At 39.9% G+C, this 20,974-nt stretch overlaps 2 protein-coding genes across 5 annotated transcripts in view; one reads left to right on the forward strand and one right to left on the reverse strand.

Annotated features, from left to right (window-relative positions):
• The window catches only part of GFM1 (G elongation factor mitochondrial 1), a 42,687-nt gene that overhangs the window by 9,972 nt on the left and 11,741 nt on the right, over window positions 1-20,974 (reverse strand). For both annotated transcript variants that reach the window (XM_007063090.4, XM_037908100.2), the window contains 6 exons: window positions 18,836-18,920; window positions 16,037-16,174; window positions 15,078-15,179; window positions 13,205-13,261; window positions 12,452-12,589; window positions 10,974-11,056 (listed from right to left, as the gene is read on the reverse strand). In XM_007063090.4, the coding sequence (XP_007063152.2) occupies window positions 10,974-11,056; window positions 12,452-12,589; window positions 13,205-13,261; window positions 15,078-15,179; window positions 16,037-16,174; window positions 18,836-18,920 (603 nt within the window). The remainder of the gene's footprint in view (window positions 1-10,973; window positions 11,057-12,451; window positions 12,590-13,204; window positions 13,262-15,077; window positions 15,180-16,036; window positions 16,175-18,835; window positions 18,921-20,974) is intronic.
• On the forward strand, window positions 696-10,938 carry LXN (latexin). Of its 3 annotated transcripts, XM_027825500.3 has the most exons (6): window positions 702-1,081; window positions 3,814-3,876; window positions 4,605-4,782; window positions 5,286-5,422; window positions 9,419-9,481; window positions 10,596-10,938. In XM_027825500.3, exons 1-6 carry the CDS (start codon window positions 953-955, stop codon window positions 10,692-10,694), a joined length of 669 nt encoding a protein of 222 aa, XP_027681301.1. In that variant the 5' UTR covers window positions 702-952; the 3' UTR covers window positions 10,695-10,938. The 3 variants fall into 3 exon arrangements, with proteins under 3 accessions (XP_037764029.1, XP_043377897.1, XP_027681301.1); XM_037908101.2 differs by lacking the exon at window positions 3,814-3,876 and having other exon boundaries at window positions 696-1,081; XM_043521962.1 differs by lacking the exon at window positions 9,419-9,481 and having other exon boundaries at window positions 697-1,081.

Consider the following 20,974-nt stretch of genomic DNA (forward strand, 5'->3'; position numbering starts at 1 on the left):
CACTGCAGTCCAAATGCTCCAAAATAGTCTATATTAAAAAACAAAACATAGCTGACAGACACCCATATGGGATATTAGCACAAAAATCAGAACTCTTTTGCGGCCCCAAATTCATTTTCTTTCGCTGTCTAATCTCCACTTGAAGTCATAATCCTCAACTGTGACATCAGTTTTTTTGGATGCAAAAACTGGGTTGTCAATAAATGTCTGAGATGCTCAGATAGGTAAAGAAAACCTTGATAGGATTAACTTGTTAGACAGCTGTCATGCAAATGACACTTATAACAGAGAATGAAGAAAAATATAGACATTTCTGTGAAACAGAAATTCGAATTTTTCATAAAGCACTAGCTGTTTAAGCATGGATGATCCAGGTAGTCCCTCATGCTAACAAGGATGCACTGGTGGGGCTTCTAGTGGCAGAATAAGCTCCAAAAGTGAATCTGCGTAATAAAATGTATTAACAAGAAAGAATGTAACAGCAGAGACTGGATTTATGAAACAGACACTCCAGGGGAAGCTGAGACAGGGCTGATCACAGACGTGCCTAGTCCCACTACTAGAAGCCCCCCCAGCAGGGTTCATTTTAGGGGCAGTATTTGCGAAGGACTGTGATGTATAGTGTCTTACATACACACACACACACAACTTCCAGCCTCCCGCATCAGCCTGTCCCAGCGGCTGCGGCTCCTCACTCCTCCTCCGCAAAAGCGAAAGCAGAACACAGCTGCTCCCGTTCCCACGAAACAAGGTGACTAGCCGCTGATCCGCAGTGCCCAGTGCTGCACACGCATCAGCCGGGCCCCTCGGCGCGGAGGCTGCAGCGGCTGCTTCCTGCTTTCGCGGGAGCGGCAGCTGAAGGGATCGTACGCTCGCAACCGCTGCGCCTTGCGCGGTCCTTGCTCCGGCCTCAGCCTTCCCGCTTGTGCTAGCAAGTCAAGCGCCCTGCGCCATGGAGATCCCCCCGACCCACTACCCGGCGACCAGAGCGGCCGCCGTCGCTGTGAACTACATCAACTACCAGCACGGCAGCCCCAGTAAGATTTTTATGGTGCAGAAGGTGACCAAAGCCAGCAGGGAGGTGAGTGTGTGAGGAGGGGGAAAGCACTGCGACGAGGGGCTGGCTAGAAACGCCCTGGCACATGAACTAGAACGAATTAGTCCGGGTCTGGAAAGCTGGACACGGCCCAGCGCATTTAGGGCATGTAGGGCGGAGCTAGGCTAGTTTCCGTGCTGCCCGTGCTGTAAGGAATTGCCCCAGAGCCACTCCCCACTCCTCTGCTCAGTGCTGATTTAGTGCTGATACAGAGCCTGGGCAGGGAGAGTCCTGCTTCCCGCCCCGGGGGAGTCTCGCAGCAGCGTCACGCTCCTACCACAGGTGTTCCTTTGCAGAAGTGCTGTAACTGAGTATTTACCAGCCGGCGGCAGCTATGCTACCAAATAGCCAAATTATAGTCTCCTTTAGTCTTTCTTGTCTGTCAGGACATTAAAATATATCTTTAAATCACATAGACGTAATCTTCTAATGTTAAAATATTGATCCCACATAAGACCACGTTTTAACCCAGGAAGATTTAGGCTAAATTATGGTTCTCTGCTATGGTTTAAAAAAAAAAGTGTCTACACAGGTAAAACTACTGTTACCCTGGCTCCTGCTTTTACCCTGAGTATTGCTGTATTTGGTGTTTTGCCTAAAGCCTCAGTTCCTGGAGTCACACAGTTCTCAGCTTTCTTTAAAAAAAAACAACACAGCCCTCATGGTTGCAAAGAAAAGCCTGGAAACATAAGCCATTACTACCACCACAAGACAAATAAAAAGAATGCCAAATTTATAATTTAAAATCTCATGGATTTCAGTGAGGCTTGGCTCAGGATTTTTCAATGCTTGGCCTTGTCAGTACTGAAAATAAGCCAAGCTATTGTCCTGTTTGGGTCACAACAATGAAGAGGGCCTAAGAATTTAGGAGACTTGGTTTCAAGCTCTCCACTGAGGTCAGCTCCCCTATTCATTCTACCTGTCACCATAAAGCACTGACAAATGATTAAGTCATTGTTCAAGAGTTTCTTCCTGCCATATAGAAATTCTGTAGCTCTCCTCAATCCAGAAAGGATCATTGTTGATACTTGTAGTTATTCCAGGTCTGGCTCCACAAGTAACAGAACTTTGCATTCTTTCCAGATTGAATTGCATTAACCCTTAATTTGCCATACTCTCTCTCATTCTCAATTCAACTCTACTCTTTAGGAGACTACTATGCATGGATGAAAGTCACCTTTGAGACTGTGCCTTTAGTAACTTGAGTTACAGATTAATTTACATATCAATAACCAAAACTGCTGCTTTATGCTGCACAAACATCTATTTGATAAGTAGGCTGAATTGTCTACTGGATTGAGCACATCAGGAAGCCAGGAGCTCCCAAATTCCAATCCTGACTCTTGATAACGATGTTGCCTTGGACAAGTGACTTGACTAACACTGAAACAATTCTCCACAAGAGTGTAGTGAGGATTAGTCACCGTTCGTGCATTTTGAAAATGGGCCACAATATAAATGCTAAGTATTAATAAACCTGTTTGTCACAGCTTTGAGCTTTTTCTTCATTGTTCTTACAGATAATAGCTGGGACAGATCTGCTCAAATGTCCCACGCACCAGTTGCTCAAAGATTTCTTAAGTGGCCTTGCCCCCACTACTGGCACAGTCTGAAGAATAAGAATTAGCTTGTGCCCATTTTCTTTTTTGTAGTTCTGAAGTATGGAGATAAAGCTGTTTTTACATCTGCACTGCCCTCTCCCCAGACAACGTCCTTTTATATCAGCTCAAAGCAGCAGAGAAAGCATAAATAACCTGGTGGTGATAACTTCTTGCAAAGATTGTTCTCCAGTTCAACACTTCCTGTACTATACCATTTATTGTGTTGAGATACCTGGTTACGTGATTAAAACAGGGTTTAGTCTTGCAGTGTAGGTAAGAATGAACTATGTTCCAACCTGTGCAGCAGACTTGCTAGTGCCCAAGGAGGTAGCACGGTTCAGGAACATTGTTTTATTCCACCTATAAGGCTAGTATGAAACATGTTTAATACAGTTGGGGAGAGGGAAAGGACTGCTGTGTAGTAACTGTGCCCCCAACACTTCTGCTACTGTACTGATGGGATTTTAGGCTCTCTCTGTATTGGCCAAGGAATCAGTTACCATCTTTCCACCAAGAACCTCATTTAAGCAGCTTCGCTGGAAAGATAGTGTCATGGTTACAATCAGAACAGCTAGGACTCTCTCAGCACAGAGCTGTCCTTGATTGAGACTGTACCATGTTCCAGAACACAAACAGCTTAGACTTGAGGATAAGTCTATGATATTCTGTAGTGTTTTCATTCTACAGCTCAAATACTTTAAGACCATATACAGTTCTTAATTCCTGGAGGGTGAAAGTCACCCAATGCACGTGGTCCTCACAAGGCTATTATTATTTGTAATACTGTAGTGCTTAAGAGCAGTGAGAATGGGTTTTATGTGACAGATAGGACCTCTGAACTTGATGTATTTCACCCGATAGGACTTTAAATAAGCTGGACCATGGATAACTAACCAGATGTGACATCAGGAACGATGGTGCTGTGTATTAAATGACTAACCTTTAAGTCTGGTCACATGTACACAAAAGATAAGAGTTAAATATATACTGTACAGAGTGGTACTGTGCATTGTCATACTTCACAGGAATAACCTGAACAATCTCCATCAGGTACAGAAATGAGGAGGATTAAAGACAGAACAGTTTAACTTTTAAAAAAATATTTCCTCACTTTAGGACATTCCTGATGTTGGGCACAAATACCACCTTAAATTTTTAATAGAAGATCTCCTCCTCAAGGTGAGTTCTGCTTTATATACTTGAATTGTGGATTCTTTAGGGCAAGAATCATCTTTTAATTATACATGTAGACAGCACGTAGATTAATGGAGCTCTGCTCTCTGTTGGGGCTTCTAGACAGTACCAGTAAATAATCATTTGAAAGTGATCTGATTGTAAAATTGGAGCACAATACACAAATTTCAGAGCTCCCTTCACTGCTAATGAGGCCATAGGACTGGATTTAACCAAAATATGAAACATCCAGTTTTTGCACCATGAAAGCCCTGAAAAGTCACTTTTTGCTGTACAATACCATGGTATGGCAATTGGTTGAGAAAGGCAATTAGCATATTAAAAACAAGGATGACTTAGTGTCAGCCACTGTGAGTTAGATAACATCTTCAAATTGCAGACCTCATTTGAATAGATTTCTCTAGCTAAATAACAAGCAAAATACTGTGTCAAATTGATATAAAAGGGAAAGCATCATCACTAAATATATAGCTTTGACATGTTCTATATAAACTACACAGAAAGTTGGTGAATATATTTTAAGGGTAATTATGATTTTGACCCTGCATTAATCTTAATGAAATAGTCTACACATCCTCACATAACATCAGACTTGCAGAAAAAATAGCTAATACATAAAACAATAAAATAGATGCATTGTGGAGTTTTCTACATATTAACTGTATTTTACTTTATTAAAATGGATTAAATCCATATAACTATTTCTGTAACAGGACAACGCCATTAACTGCACTGCTGAAATTCTTTATCTTCTGGGCAACCAACGTACTGCACCACAAGTGCATTTTACAGTGGAAGGAGAACTTGGGAAGAACACAAATGAAGCAGATAACAAATTTTACAACAGAATCAAGAGCCTTCAAGAACCGTTGGTTGCACAAAATATTCCAGGTATGAAGATGGGGGGGAAGGATTTTGGCAGAAACGTTCACTTCCTTCATTCAAACTCTAGTGTCAAGCATAGCAGCAGCAAGCATTCATTTGTTTTGAATGTGCTGAGATTGACTCAATTTTTTTTTTAAATTGCTCTTTCCCTGAATATTTATTAGGCTAGTTGCTTTGCTTTAAAAACGTATGGCTCACTACTGTTGTTAACCATTACAGTAGCTGCTGGAGGCCCCAACTGAGACCAGGCCATCATTGTGCAAAGCTCTGTACTTAAACACTGGAATAGATAATCCCTGTTCTGAACAGTTTACCATCTAAATAGAAACGGGTAGAAGGAGAAACAGACCTTGCTCAAGGTCACACAGCAGGTGTGCAGTAGAGCAAAGAATAGAACCCAGGTCTCCTGCCTCCTAGTCCAGTATCCTACCCACTAGGGTGAGATTGAATGAGTTTCAATTTGTCAGATTTTCACACATTTAATACAGATTATTTGCTTTGGTTCTCAGACAGTTATGGCAACATGTCACCAGAAATGGAGCCCATCAGCCATCTAGCCCGGGTGGCCTGTGGTTATATAATATGGCAGAACTCAACTGAAAACACATTGTACAATTTGGTTCATATCAGAGATGTCAGGCAGGTGGTAAGTAATGCACCTATCAATGCACTGGGATGATGATGATAATTAGGAATAAATTCAGAGAAGCTGCTATGTAAGGATACTCCATTGTTAAAACTATAGATTGCTGGAGAATAAGTAGAAACATATACATTCAGATTTAAGGTCTACAGGGGAACAGATTCTGTGAATCCGACAGATTTGGACGATATCAAGATTTTAAATGGGTTCTTTGCTCACCATTCACAAAACTGTGTAGACAATTTCCTACCCTGATTAGGTATAAGATAGCAGTCTTATATGTACATACTGACTGACCTATTACTTATTTTCTCTATCCTTTGCACCTCAAAGTTGATATGCATTTACATATCAATACCTAAAAAAAATTCAGGACACTGAACATAACAGGACAGCTTGCTCTCTCTAGGTATGCCACAATCATCATGGTATTAGTACCAAGGTGTTTCTGGAATTTAATATTCAGTGTCCCAATTTTTGAATTCACGCACATGCATGTGATTGCATGTTTTTTCGACCCTGTTACAGGAGCACTCATACAATGGATGCAATTAGATATCACTATCAAAGAGTGCATCAATAAAGAAGCAAACCTGCCCACTCCTAATCCCCCCAAATAGCTAGTATGTCAAAGGACATGCTCCAGGCAGAAAATTGAACTGCTTTATGGCACGGGCCAACCTACACCTGTGATCCACACCCCTCATATGAAAAGCATACCTCTAGGATTGAGTCAAAGCAAAAGTAATTAAAAAGATTTCTATTTTAAACCATTCCTATGAATTTCTTGGTCTGTTGCACTTTTAACCAGTAAATATTGTTTCTGCTCTAGCAAAACAGTGCACCTGCTTGATGACTGGAATGTTCTCCTAGATCTTCTCTTCATTAATTTAATTTTGCTCCATTTCTCATACAGTTTCTTGGTACTTACAGCATTGCAAGTTTATTAGTTATAAGTCTTTTGACATTTTATCTCTGGTCTAATCACTTCATTTGATTAGGGGTTTCTATTACTTTTCTTTCCTTCCCTTCATTTATATTCTTGGTAGGTCCAATTTACAGTCGTCTTACATCTGTACAATATCAAAATACTCTCCTTTATCTTTCAGTCTACACTACAGTCTCACAGTCAGTCACAGTAATATTGTTTGACATCTCTATACTATCTGAGTTTGGACAAATAGCAATGGGCTTCATCTCAACTCCAATAAGATCAAAATCCATCTATGTTTGTACTGGTTTGTAACACTCCGGTCTTCAACCATTGTTAATTTACCTAAAAGGATATTCAAAGAAGGGATCAAGTCTCAGTTTAATTCTTAATTTAATATCACCAAATATTATTTTTAACCTTGCTCTTGCTATATTTGCTTTTATTAATTTCTGTACGTTTCATTTCACTAAAGCACGTGTCTTAAAAGAATACTCAAGCAGCCCATACCTTGAAAGAGTTATATAGTTGGGATATGCCCTCTGAATTCTTCTCTTTTAAAACTATATAATTGAAAGAGGGCCATTATTAATATGATTCATATTATAATTACTTCTGCTGCAGAAGCAGCCATCCAGCTCATTAAAGCAGTACATTATTAGCTAGTTAATGATCACAGGATTATATGGTATAGTGATCACTGATTAAGTTTGACAAGAAAATAAATGCAGGAAAAGCAAGGTGATGGTCCCTAAGGGAAGGGCCAAAACATGTAGATGTTATTTCATGTTTTATCCTTATTACTCTGATTGCCCATTGAAAGTCTCTTCTTACTGAATTGATCTTGATGTGCCATAAACCATTTAGAAGTACATGACCTGTGGCTGCCAAAACAAATTAGAGCTTTTCAAGTTAGTCAAAAGTAATGCATCTGCCACAGCCAAAAGACCCTGTGGATTTCTTACCAGAAAGAGACTTCACTCAATTTGTCTGAGTATAAGTTTCCTTAAGAAAACCATAGATGGTGTTTAGGCAAGTGGAAATCTGTTGACTCCCTGCTTCTATTGTCTGCTTGCTGAGAAGAAATATGGATTCTTTTTTGCAATTACTGAGAGACAACTTAAAATTCAAACACATTAATCCTGGACACTGAAATGCAGAATAGGACCTGACATTCAGAAAAACCACAACTGGCATATCATTTAGGATCACGCCGTTGTACAATGGTCCCTTAGTTGTTTAGACTACATTTTCAAAGCCCAGCCTTGGATATTCAATATGTCCAATTAACTCAGCTGGGGTTGTATGTGCGAAAGGAATGCAGTCACAAACTCACTTTGGGAATGAAAAACTGTCACAGAATGGGAATAAAGACTAATCACCTGAGCATCATCACTTCAGTGATGTTTGTATCATTCTGGGAACAGAATTTGTTAGTTAGTTTTTCTCCTTCTGATGGCTGACTTGGAGCAGGAGTGGATTATGTGTGGATTTTAACACAACTGTCTGCAACAGATAAATTTTAGAACAGGGAAAAGCAGACACTATATAACACTTAAATTAGATTAAATTTCAGATCTGTGCTGTGTTCCTTTCATACAGAGATAAGAAATTATTGGCAAATTATCAGGTTTCACTTTATCCTTAGATTTTAGTCTGTTTTTGTGTATTCTGCTGTCCACACCCATCTCTTATAACATGTTACCATGGTGAGACTTCCTGCAGTGCCTGGCATGTCTTACCCTATTAACATAATTTCATTTACAAGTTAATTTCCTTGTTAGCACACCTTACAGACTTGAGATCTTGAAATCAGTGGGATTTGTGCTCCTAACTCATTTAGGCGCTTTTGAAAAGTCCCACTCTATTCACCACTATTAGGTGCAAAAATGCATCTGTACAGAAGGAGTAATAAAGAGACCGGGGCCCTACTGTCTCTTCTTGCAAGCAGAAGAGATCCTTATTGAGTGTGTGGAATGCCAACACCGAAGTATCATTTCCCTCTTCCTTGGAAACCTGCAGAAATGCACGTGCTGTAGGGATTGGTCTTAGAGGCTGATGACAGGCCACAGGAGCAGCAACGAGGGAGTTACCTTTCGCACAGATCCCTGGAGTTGGGAGGCTACACCCCCGTGCTTCCTCTAACCTCTTCACCTAAGGGAACAATTTTTTCATATCTCTGCATGGTGACGTTCAAACACCTATACTCAACATTTATGCAAGAGGATACAATTTCTCTGAATTCCAACATCTTTCAGATTAGATCTGGCCTTGAAATATTCATATATTATGGACATAGTGATTAACTGCCCCAATTGACTGGACCATGGCACGTGCAAATATTTGCTACGCTTGAAACAAGACGTATGGTTTTAAAAGTGTTTAGTATCAACAGAAACAGAACTTCTATGGGATTCCATCCAGCATAGTGTTCTCCCATCCGGCATAGTGTTCTCCCATCCAAGATTACATTATGAACAGCAATATCTGTGGTTGGAGGACTAATCCAACTGATTGCAGCTGCTAGTTTCCCAAATCAGGTATTTTTATAGCAAGATTTGCTTTCCCTAAAATATGTACTAGCTTCTGCTGCTTACCATTTCCATGTCACTTTGGATTTTCTTAAATGACCAATTGCTCTACTTTGCTTCTTCGTCCAAACCCTAAATTATTCACAGTCAAAAAAATCTAAACACAACCAAAGGAAAGAGTCTCTATAGCAACATAAGTAAATGGAAAATGAGTCAACACTAAAAAAGTTAAGTTGTTTTGGAAAATAAACCCAATATTTCCCCTGAAAGAGAACATTAGTCATGCCTGACTTTGTAAACAGAGCTGTTTGAGCAATCAGTGTGGAGTTAAACTTTGTGTTCTGCCTTTCAGATGTTATTCTGTCGTTAAATGAAGTACGCATAGAGCAAAACTACGTTTCATCTGTTTTATTCATTACTCTTTTGTAATATTTTGGGCATTTTATTGCTGCCAAGTACAACTAAATGACTGTTTTTATTAATGAAAAGGTAACTTAAAATCTCAGTCCTTATTGTCTTGTCTTTACGTGGTTCTAGAAAAGAAACGATGATTACTTGGAATTTGACTACACAGTCCTACTTCATGATATTGTGTCACAGGTAAAAGTTTTATCATCAAGCAAAAGGGAAAATAAGATTACTACCTATGAATTGTCTTTCTAGAACCCTCCACATTAGACAGACTGACAGTGACGTGTTCCCCCTTCGCCCTGGTGGTTGGACCAGTAGATTGGCTGCATGACAGGGCTAGACCACTCTTTCCACTCTGTATTCTCCAGAGTACTCCGCCTCGATTTGTATGCAGGTAGCAGACCAAGGGTCTCCGCTTATGTCAGGGCTTCAGGGATCTTAAATTCTTTGGTTATAATTCTAATTGACTACAAAAACTAAAGAGAAAAAGGTGAAATTCCTGGGCCTTTCCTGTGAGGTGGAGGAGGTTCTTTGAGCAGCTTCTCTCATATCTCTCCATCAAGGGGAAATTATTGCTAGGGTGGACCCGTTCCCCTTTATGGCCATGTCTGAAGGAGCCAAAAACATCCTAATCTGCTTTAACGCCCTCACAAGGACCAAAATGCTCATGTGTTGGAGCAATTTGGGCACAGAACAAGATGACCAGAGACATGAGGGAGAGGCTAGGTCCTCCATAGCCTGGAGGAATGAAAGCAGTGTACCCAACCAGCATAAGGGCAAGGTCCACAAAGAGCTTTTGGATCAGGCCATGGAGCTACCCTCCACACTGGGCATGGCACTGGCAGCAGCACCTTAGGTTCCCAAAATGGCACCATCTTACACCTGGCACCATCTTACTACACAGTACTGTGTCCCAGATAAATCTTTTTTTACAAAGAAAATAATTTGCATTTGATTTAGGGAAAAAGTTTTAGACTCAAAGCTTTAGATACTGCAATTCAGTATTAAATCATATACAGATAACAAGAGATTCCCCTCTCATTACAAATATTACCATTCAGACACCCACTGCATCTCCATTAATATTTGCATCGCGTGTACATACCATACTTTAGTCACCTGCGGGGAGGGAAGGTCCTGAAAAGAATTAGCCAACTAACTGCAGTACAAAACACAGTTTTTGTTTCTTTTGCAGTCCTGCAATTGTTTTTGTTTCTTCAACAGCAATTGGTATTCTAGTTCAGTATTGTTCTAAGAAAATTTCCAGTCTTCTCCAGTATGTTATGTATTTTTTTATTCACAGGAAATTATTCCTTGGCAAATGCAAGTTCTTTGGCATCCACAGCATGGAGTTAAAGTAATAAAGAACAGCTGTCAGCCAAAACATGCTGAGCAGGACTAGAAGCATATCCAGATGGCAATAATAGATGCTCAGAAGCTATGGTGACGGAGAAGTCATATAAGCAGGCAGCTATATAGACAGACTAAGAGATGAACAATAGCCTCACTCACTCAGTGAAACCCTCTATTCCTACCGTGTGTATTTACTTCATGCCCAACCAAATCAAAATAAGTGTTATGTATTTGTTCTCTGTAGTGTAAATGTTGTGATGAAGGTATAATAAAATGTCTCAGTGCTTGGCTAATTTGGTGTATTATACTGGAAAGAGAAAATACTTACAGTACAGGTGCTGTTATGCTCTCTCTAAAGGCAACTTTAGGCTTTCCCATGGTACAAAGACAAGCATATTCTTTTTCCATTCGCTGCAGAGAAAGCAGAAAAAATTCAGGACTGTTCCTGTCAGTGACAATGTCTTTGATCACAGTCATTAAAGTAGTTTGAAAAAACAAACTGCGTGTCACTGTCATTCTGATATAATCCCGGTTTAGGAACAGTAACTTCTGAACTAGAAGTGTTCCGCAATACAGGTAACAGCAACATTCTTATTCAGATTTAAGCTGTACAAGATTTTCTATGTTCTTTAAAATGCCAGCTCCATTTATTGTTATATAAAATTGTTAAAGGGACACTATCATCTTGAAATATCATACTTTTTTTTCAAGTCAAAACTAGTTTTAAGGGAATAACCCCATACAGACTCCAGATCTTCCTGCCAATTAGTTTTACAACCCATTTTCCTTTATAATTTTTAGAGCTTTTTCTTCTTTCTGTTGCTAAACAGGGGAAACTGACTATGGTGACATTCACTGTAAACAAAAGGCTGTCAAATGTACAAAATGAGGAAATAGGGAAGAAAGTGCTCTTCTGAAATTTTAATTATAGGAATCTTAGGTGGTGTTTGTACTAATAAGTAAAAAATTTCAGACCAAAGTCTGATTTTTAAGATGATAGAAAGCCTTCAACTAAAACTATTAACGCCAATAAAAGGTTACTAAGAAATGTACAAATATCTATATCTAGACATTTATTAAATCCTGACCTTAAGCAGCCAATAATTATTTACATTAATATTTTAGTGCTTTTCATTCTGGAGATCCAAAAATCCTTTATGAACTGTGGCCCCAACCCTCCACTGGATCTAAACAAGTGGAATCGTGCACTTTTGCAGAGCACTGGTAGTACAGCTTGTCAGGAATTTTTCAATGAAATGTTTTTTCATTGGAAAATGCCGATTCACCAAAATGGATGTTTTCACAGGAAAAGGTCAGTTTTGACGATACTTTCATCAAGGTTTCTCAAATCCAGGATGGGTGTGATTGGAACTCTCACCCAGAATGTGAAAAAGACCTTGGTTCAAATCCCTGCTCTGCCTAATTCACGCCATGAATTTAGACTTATGCCCAAGTCATCCCAGGTGACTGCCCCAACTACTAGGCTACTGGCTGCTGACTTTTTTTTGGCAACACACGTCAAAAGATGTGTTTCATCCCAATGTGCAGTGGGAAATCTTTGAAATCTCAAAACAGCTTTCCACCCAAACTCTACCTGTTAGCACCACACAAGCATAGTGATTCACAACTGCAGAATCAGGGCCTATATTTTGTGATTACTTAGCCCACCTACAAGAAAGATTGTTGCAGATGTTTTTAAAAGCACATAGCAACACTACACAATATTCTAGGGCAGAACATAAAGAGCAATACTTTCCCCAGCCAAGACTCAACTGCATGTGTCTCAGATTCAGTTTTTATAATCACCTGAGCATAGATTTCCAAGTGCAGTTCTCCCATTCCAGAAACGATGGTCTCTTTGCTCTCATTGTCAAAGTGGACTCTAAAGGTAGGATCTTCTCTTGTAAACCGGTTCAGGCCTTTTGAAAATTTATCTAGGTCATTCTAAAAAAAAAAAAAAAAAAAAAATTACACACATGCAAAATAAATTAACCACTTTATTCAACATTCTATAAACAGCAGATGATAGAAAGGTCTGAAAAGTTCATCTTAACTAGCTAGCACTGTTTCCTCCCAATAAGAGGTCTACGGATTTGCCATCCCAAACAGATCCATAAACTTACAATCAGGTTCATTCTCCAAACTCTTGCAAGTGTGCCTGCATGTGCCATACCACAAAGCAGGAACACCTCCAGAGTAGGAAAAGAGGTCATGATTGGGTCAGCGTTAGTTAACCCCAATCTTTTTCTTCGTGAACATGCAGGTTATCACCTTTTACCTTGATTTAGCGGATAGCCTTTTCTTAATGAATATATATCCCTACAGTTAATCAGGGCCAGCTAACATTTAATTCATATGTTAAACAATTTGAGTAGCAAATAAATGTTGATAAATGCATCAGCTAACATGTTTTAAGACACCACTCATTTTCACAGCATAGACAAATCCAGAGTGTTTCCCTCAATAAACTGCAAAATGACAAGAGTAGAATGATAGGGGAGGGGAACTCAGACAGAAAGTTTTATATTATTGGCTATAAATTTGATTGACAGCTCTTACCTTGTTGGAAGGCTTCATGGCTACTGAAATGACAGGTTCAGGGACATGAATCGATTCCTGTAGTAGTTAAAAAGGAACAGTTACCAAATAAACAAGTTTCAGTACAGCTGGCAATGCAATCATAGCAGAAAACTGAAGTTTTGGTCTCAGGGACTATGCGTTCCAAACAAAAGTGACTATTTTTATAACATGGTTTTGTTCAGATTTACATCTAACATGGTAAAAGTAGGGATGCAAAATACTAAATGGTTAACTGGTAAGCATTAGTCTTCCTGGTTAACCGACCCTAACTGTAAATCTCCAGCCCCATCCCAGCAGTGCCGGCCGGAGCAGCCCCAGCTGCAGCAGCCCTAGCCTCTCTCCCTTTAATCAGTTAAGTGGTTAAACAATATAATTTTAATCATTTAAACGTTTAACTTTTTAAACAGGTATTCATATCCCTAGGTAAAAGTTAAATTAAAATAATGTTATGTTCTTACAATCACAAAGCCAGGAAAATTCAGATTTAAGGCTGTCACTCTGTCCTTGACCCACTCTCTATTGTGTGTAGTTTGGGCTCAAGCTTTACGGCATTGGGAATGAAGGGTGTGCATGGAAGCAATCTAAATCTATACTAGAATACTACCCTGATCACCACCAACCCTCCTAAGGAAGGAAGGAAGGAAGGAAGGAAGAGTACTAAGGTGGAAGGAAAGGGATAAGAACTTGCCCATTTGCCAAGCTCAAACCTTATGCAATAACTGCTGAAGGACAGTGGGATGAGGTAAGCATGACACATTCGTATATACAATGTATTCAAATATTTTTGCACGTATGAGTGAGTGATATTTGTACAGGTTTATGTTTCGGGTGATGGGGAGGATTTTTTTTTTAATTGAATTATAAAACTGGAAAAACATTGCCACAAGTGGATATGTATTAGAACCAAGAATCCTTCTGACCCAACATCATTTCAAACACAGTAAAGAAAACTGACTAGTTACAATTCTTGTATGTATATCAAAAAGGTTTTAAAATCTGAAGCTAATGATTTAATGGTTGATTGCTCATCAGTGATAGTGCCTCAACGACCAATGCGGTTATGGGAGTGATGATGATGATAAATGATTTTATATATTGTACATGACAAACCAGCAACATATCTGCATTAGTTTTACAGCTCTCTTTAAAGCACTTTGCCTTATCAGATATTTTCAAAGCACTATAACTCCTTCCCCATTTTCTTACTAAATTCTGTTAGTTCCTCTCAAGACCATGACAAAACCGTACTCTAATATATATAGTAATTATAAGAAAAATATTTCTAATACTAGGTTTCAGAGTAACAGCCGTGTTAGTCTGTATTCGCAAAAAGAAAAGGAGTACTTGTGGCACCTTAGAGACTAACCAATTTATTTGAGCATGAGCTTTCGTGCTCAAATAAGTTGGTTAGTCTCTAAGGTGCCACAAGTACTCCTTTTCTTATTTCTAATACTGTTGCTTGAATGTGAAATTACCTTTTTTCTGGACAGTGGGCCTCCTAGTTAGTTAAATGGTTTGGCTTCCATGTTTTTAACTCCAAATTTTATATGTACATTGACACACACAACATTTTACCTATTATACCTAACTTTTACTCCTGAGAGCTGACATTTGGTATTATGTGTGTATAATATCTTGTATACATGCCTACATATATATACACACCACAATTTTACGTTTGTATCATTTTTACGGAATCTAAACTGGCATCAGAAATGTTTCTAAAAGTTATTTTCAGTTAGATATCCTTTGTCTGAATAAACAGAGCATTTAAATTAAGAAAAAGTGGCTTAAAAACCCAATAAAGTCCCAAGGCATGATGGATCAGGTCCATGAAAAGAGTTATACTTACCATGGAAATGTCAGTACTGGTTTTATCAGTGAATGTATCCCCACTAGCACAGTCAACTCCAAACAATGCACATATGTCTCCTGCATAAACTTCATCTACATCCTAAGAGGAGAAAATCAGGTTAGCTATGTACATGGTATTGAAAAGAAATGGCAAAGAATATCTAATATATACACACACAGCTACATCTGGTTTCAAGTGGAAAGAACTACGATAAAAAGGACTGGGTTGGAATTTGCAAAAGGGGCTTAAGAGTCTAGCCATTTTAACATTCCAGCTTTGACAAAAAATGTGCTGTAAACAGCTGGATACAAACTTGACACGAAGATCTTCAGTGCAAATTCATAAAGGGGTCTTAGTTTCAATATTAGCTAGCCCAAGAGAAAGGGTGCTAAGCATGTCGCTTGCTAACTTTCATGCAATCTTGACTTGCCCATAGTATCACAGTTGCAAGAACTCTAGAAGCAAACCTACTTGCTTTCCACAGCTGCATGTTTTCTGGATGGGGTAGTTTTTGTAGCATTTTGGGAGGTAATTTTTAGTTTGAGAATTATATTAAAAACCTCACAGCAGAGCTATTTTATTGGGAGAGAGAGGAAATAGCCTTTGAAAAACAGACATGAGTAAAGAAGCTGAAAAGGAGAAAGTGACATCTAGCCTTCTTCAGCCAGAAGGCGAAGAGCCATGTTGTAAGGCATCAGGGGTAGAGAACAGACATATGTGGAGAATCGTCCAACTCAATGGGGAAAAAAAATACAATGGAGTAGATTTTAATTTCCAGTTCTACCTTTAGAACTCTACTAAAGGAAATAGGGTAACATGGGCCAAGTGAGAGCAGAATTTTGCCATGTGTTGCTTTATTTTGAGATGCTGAACAAGCACCTCAACTTTTCAAAAAAGCTTGAAGGACAGATAACAGCATCCAAATATTTTCCTCTAGTTCTAGTTCCTACACTTACCTCCATCAAGTCTGCATGCATGCGAACCAGTCTCTGCACTCGCACCTTTTTCCCTGTCCTGGTGTTGTAAATGTATTCACTTTTCCTCAACATCCCCTGATAAACTCGAATGTACGTTAGCTGCCCAAAACGGCCAGCCTGCAAATGGCATTAAAAAATGGAGATAAAGGTTAGAACCACTATGAGAGTCAACAGCACTGCTACTCTACATGCACTCTACTCTGGCTGTTGCTAAAGGACCATTAATTTGGGTTTATTAGTTTGAAATTATACATCAAAAAGAATTTCATCTAAATTTCTAAAACAGTCAAACCTTCTCTCAACTCTGGGGTAGAATTTGGCATCTCCTGACGAGTTTCCTACCTCCCCAACTCACCATTCCAAAAGCTTGCCCGCTAAAACGTATGCCACAGCATCCTAGCAACAATCCAGATGGTAATGTCTCATATGACACAGGTGTCTGTCACTACTCTAATTAAAGATGCAACCATGTTTTCATTTTAAGCCTTATTTTCCCTCTCACACATGCACAAACCCATCCCCTTTTCCAGCTTTTCACAGGAACATAACATTTCCCTCTGAAAATATCGGTGATAAATCAAAGGAATGCAAAACTTTTCAGCTACAGTTCCGTTCCAACTGGTGACAACTGGTGGGAAAAGTGGGATGTACTGCACCCCGTGGACGGCACTTCCTGCAGTAAGTGACTGGGGGGCAGTAAAACGAAGGAGGATTGACGGGGACCAGGCATGCTGAAGATTCAGAGAGAGACAGTTTCAGGGGGCAGTTAACCCCTGGGAGTGCGTGACCAGAGAGAAGGACTTTTGCAGTAGCAGGGTCCCCCGGGGGATTGCAGCGAGCGGTCCCAGGGGCGGAGGAGTCTGCAGCTTGACCCTGGCAAAGAGATGGTGACCTCAAGAAGGACTGGCACCCTAGGGGTTCTTCCTGGAAGGAAGAGAAGGAAGGTAACACCTTTCAACCCAGAAAAAGTGGAAAAATCAAATCCTTTTGAAAAAAACATGATGTGTATCAGGAATGCAATTGTTTTAAAATTTCCAAATTCACCCATGTTTAGATGCATTCAGACACAGCAGGATGAAAAAAGGTTATTAAAATAAAGAAATGTATTGTCTAACAGTCATTATTAACTAGATCTCTGATAGTAAGATCTCCATTTAAAAGATTTACTTGTCAGTCTGTGGCAACAGGCACAGACATCAAAGGAGCACTGAGACCAGAGCTCAGCAGCTCCATGGGGCTTTGGGAGCCGGGATAGCTGCTGACCCCACAAATATGTTACAACACAGCTATTTTTAAGATAAGAAGTCTTGCTGAGCCAAAATAGAAGAAAGGGGGAAGGATAAAAATGGAGGTTGAAAGACAGCACAGAATGGAGTCAAAGAAATGGGCTAAATGAGTTTGTCTGGACTAAAAGAACTGATTAGGGGTTTTCAAGCCTTCTGTTGAAGCTACAAAATTGTTACTGCAATAAACCAGAATCATCTTAAGATGAGAAGCAATGAGAAGCGAGAGCTATCTGGAATAAAAAACAATTGTTCTGTGCATTTTTCTGTGGAAAAACTTAACTCAATGGGCAGCAGCATCACCACGTGGGCTATTGTCAGCATCCTATTCATGGTCATCACCATGTACCAGGACCTGCCATTTACCAATACACCACTATCCCTTTTTCCAGACAGTAAAAATTTTCTAACTGGACAAAATGAGATGTCATCACCACCTCCTTGGCCTGTCCTAAGAAACAACCAATGTCCTGGCTATTCTCCTCCTAGTGTATCAGCTTCATTGCCACTTTATTCCTACCTCCTGATCATGTCTCTCTTATTTTTTGCCTTCTATCTCATAAGATCTACCAGTTCTGGTAAGATACAGTAGTACACATTAGAGGCCATCCATGTTTTCACCCTCAATTAGAATCACAGAAATTTAGGGCTGAGGACCTCAAGAGGTCATCTAGTCCATAAACCACCCCAATTCTGAGGCAAGATTAATTATACCTGCACCATCTCACCCCATCCTACATCCATTTGTTAATGCTTTTTCCTGGCAATTCATCTTGAGATCAAAGCTATGCTCATGAAATGAAAACCTGGTTTAAAAGTCATTCCCCAGAATTCAGTGCACACTGAATGTTAGAGTCAAATTCTTTTGCTAGCCAACCAGAGTACATGTGGTGCCTTACACAGGGTGCTAATATTAACAGCATTAAAGATCTACCTCGTACAGAATGGAAGAATTCTTATTCCTCTGCCCCTTTTGAGAGATTTGAGCTATATACATTATGGCAGATCCCTTTGGTTTTGTTTGCTCTGTTCTCTACCCAGGTCACAAATAATGAATGTGGGTACAGTATGTCTTTAAGGTGATTAATAGAAGCTGTATTCAACACTCTAAGTCAGTCAGCTGGGATCAGATGTTGGCAGCATGAAAAAGATAAATGAAAAACTCAAACAATTAAAGCAAGTCAACTGGCTAATGTACCAGACATCCATCTGCTAGAAATCCTTAGCTCAGCCACGTAACAAACGCGTCATATGCACAAATAGGCATATTTACCAGAAAACTTTTAAACAAAACTCTAGTATGTTTCATTTACAAAACCAATAACCATCCCTGCCTAGGACATTTCCTGGGGATTAATGACAAGCTGCCATTAATGGTCCAGTGCAGATAAATCTTACTTAATCCAGCAGTTCTCCCAGGAAATGCCCTGTGCCTCAATTGTTCTTGCTGAACTAGAAATTCCTCTCAAATGAAAAAGAAACATTAATAACCCACCTCCAGTTTGAAAGCCAGACCTACAAAGGGCTCAGAGTCATCTCTGACTGAGTTCAGCAGCAGTTTGGTTTTATCCTCAGAATCCCTTAAAAAAAAAAGGGGGGGGGGGTGTTAAGGTGATTAGACAATACATAGCAACTTCTCCTGAATGTGTGCTCAATCCTGCTAGGTGCTGCAGTGCCCTACACTTCCACTGAATTTGTTTGGGAATTGCAAAGTGCTGCTCAGCACCTCCCAGTAGGATCTGTGCACCTCTGGAGACAGGCTCTCTGGAGACAACTTCAGACAAACTACAGCCATCACTGAAGTGGAGGTCCATAGCACTGACACATTTATCACCAGCATTCACATCATCTCACTAAAATTCCACTGGAAGAAGTGGCTAGCACAACGCTTTATTAGATATAATTCATTCTACATGGAAGATGGCCCTTTTAAAGCACTAGGGACAGAAATCCTAGAGTGAAATCCTGGCCCCCTTAAAGTCAATGGCAAAACCCCTGTTGACTTCAAAGGGGCCAGGATTTCACCTGATCCCAAAAGCAAGTATCATTAGAGAGAGGTGTGCGTCAGGCACAGAATTGGGAGCCAGAAAGTCTCAAGTACAAATCCAAACTCTAACAGTGACTCCCTTTGTGATCTTGGGCAAAACTGGCTTAACCTCCCAAGTTCTAGTCTCCTCATAACACTACTGCCTCTTCCAGGTATTTTGAAGACTGGTTAATATTACCGAAGTGTAATTCTACTCTGAAAGGAGACCTACAGTCTTTCCACATTTAAAATGCTACAGCTGCGCCACAGTAGCGCTTTAGTGTAGACAATTCCTACACCAATGGGAGGGACTCCCCTGTCGGCGTAGATAATCCACCTCCCTGAGAGGCCGTAGCTAGGGTGATGGAAGAATTCTTCCATTGACCTCATGCAGTCTACATGGGGACTTATGTCAGCTTCACTACGCTACTCAGGAGAGTGAATTTTTCACACTCTGACCGATGTAGTTAAACTGACCTAATTTTCTAGAGTAGACCAGGGCCTAGTAAGAAAGACAGTGCAGAACATTTCTCTTTACACTGGAAAAAAACAAAAGCAAATGTGGCAGAGAGTCTCAGAGCCTGAGTCTACAGACCAGGCTTGCACTATGGTGCTAGAAATAGCCATGTAGATGCTCCCATTCAGGGTCTGATAGTATGGGGGTAGGTGGGTTGTGGATTTCAGAGCCTGAACTCCAGCTTGAGCAGGAATGTCTATACAGCTGTTTTTAGTACCATAGCACGAGTACAAGACCTGAGCTCTAAGACTCACTGCTGCGGGTGTTTTTTTTGCAGTGTGGACATGGATTTTGCAGCCAAGTGCGCCCTCCACGTCATGCTCTTCCTGCACATGCAGCAGAGACGCGTACTTATAAATGTCAACATAGGGAGTATTCATGAAACAGAACAGAGAGGGAAAGCGCATGACTACCTCAGCTACAGCTGGCTGGTCAAAAACTCAACTTGTCAGTACCAATAAGGGTACAAGAATGGGTTAGCTTGGCTGTTGCACTATATGCTACTATTCAATTCAGGGGCTCTAACCTCAGAGCCTCTGGGTTTGGTCTTACAATTGTGGAATGGAAGTATTATAAAGAAAACATTCCAACCTGGATGCTAGAAGAGCAGAGAGAACCCTCAGTAGCAACTGCTCTCACAAGTTCAGAAGTAACACTGATGGGTCACATAAGAAACTTTATCTAACCTTTCTAACACAGAAGGATGGTCATGACAGGGAAGGGGTGAGGAGTCAGATGAAAAATACTGGTGCTCGGGTGTGGTGGTGGTAAACAACATTTACTAGTATAATTTCTAGGTATAAAGGTTTTACACTGTACCTATCACTGCATTATCTGAGCAACTCAAATACAGCAAGAGAAACCTGATCATCCTTCTAAGATTTATTTCTACATGAAGAGATGTCTGAAAATATGCACATATGTACAGATTACTCAAACCACCATTTATACACAAAAGGATATATGCTAGCACTGAAGATTTGGCTGGGTTTTTTTTGTTTTGTTTTGTTTTTAAACTATGAGGGCATAACTATAGTAAGAAATAGCAAATACTTTTTAAAACATGCCCTGACATTTTTAAATATGACCTA

This window comes from Chelonia mydas, chromosome 9, assembly GCF_015237465.2.
Source record: "Chelonia mydas isolate rCheMyd1 chromosome 9, rCheMyd1.pri.v2, whole genome shotgun sequence".
NCBI classification, from domain to species: Eukaryota; Metazoa; Chordata; order Testudines; family Cheloniidae; genus Chelonia; species Chelonia mydas.

Excerpts from the sequence above, each read along its gene's own strand:
- LXN (XM_027825500.3), top strand. The coding sequence starts at position 953 with ATGGAGATCCCCCCGACCCACTACCCGGCGACCAGAGCGGCCGCCGTC. Across the intron at positions 3,877-4,604 it reads TAGAAGATCTCCTCCTCAAG|GACAACGCCATTAACTGCAC; the intron begins GTGAGTTCTGCT and ends TTTCTGTAACAG. Across the intron at positions 4,783-5,285 it reads GGTTGCACAAAATATTCCAG|ACAGTTATGGCAACATGTCA; the intron begins GTATGAAGATGG and ends TTTGGTTCTCAG.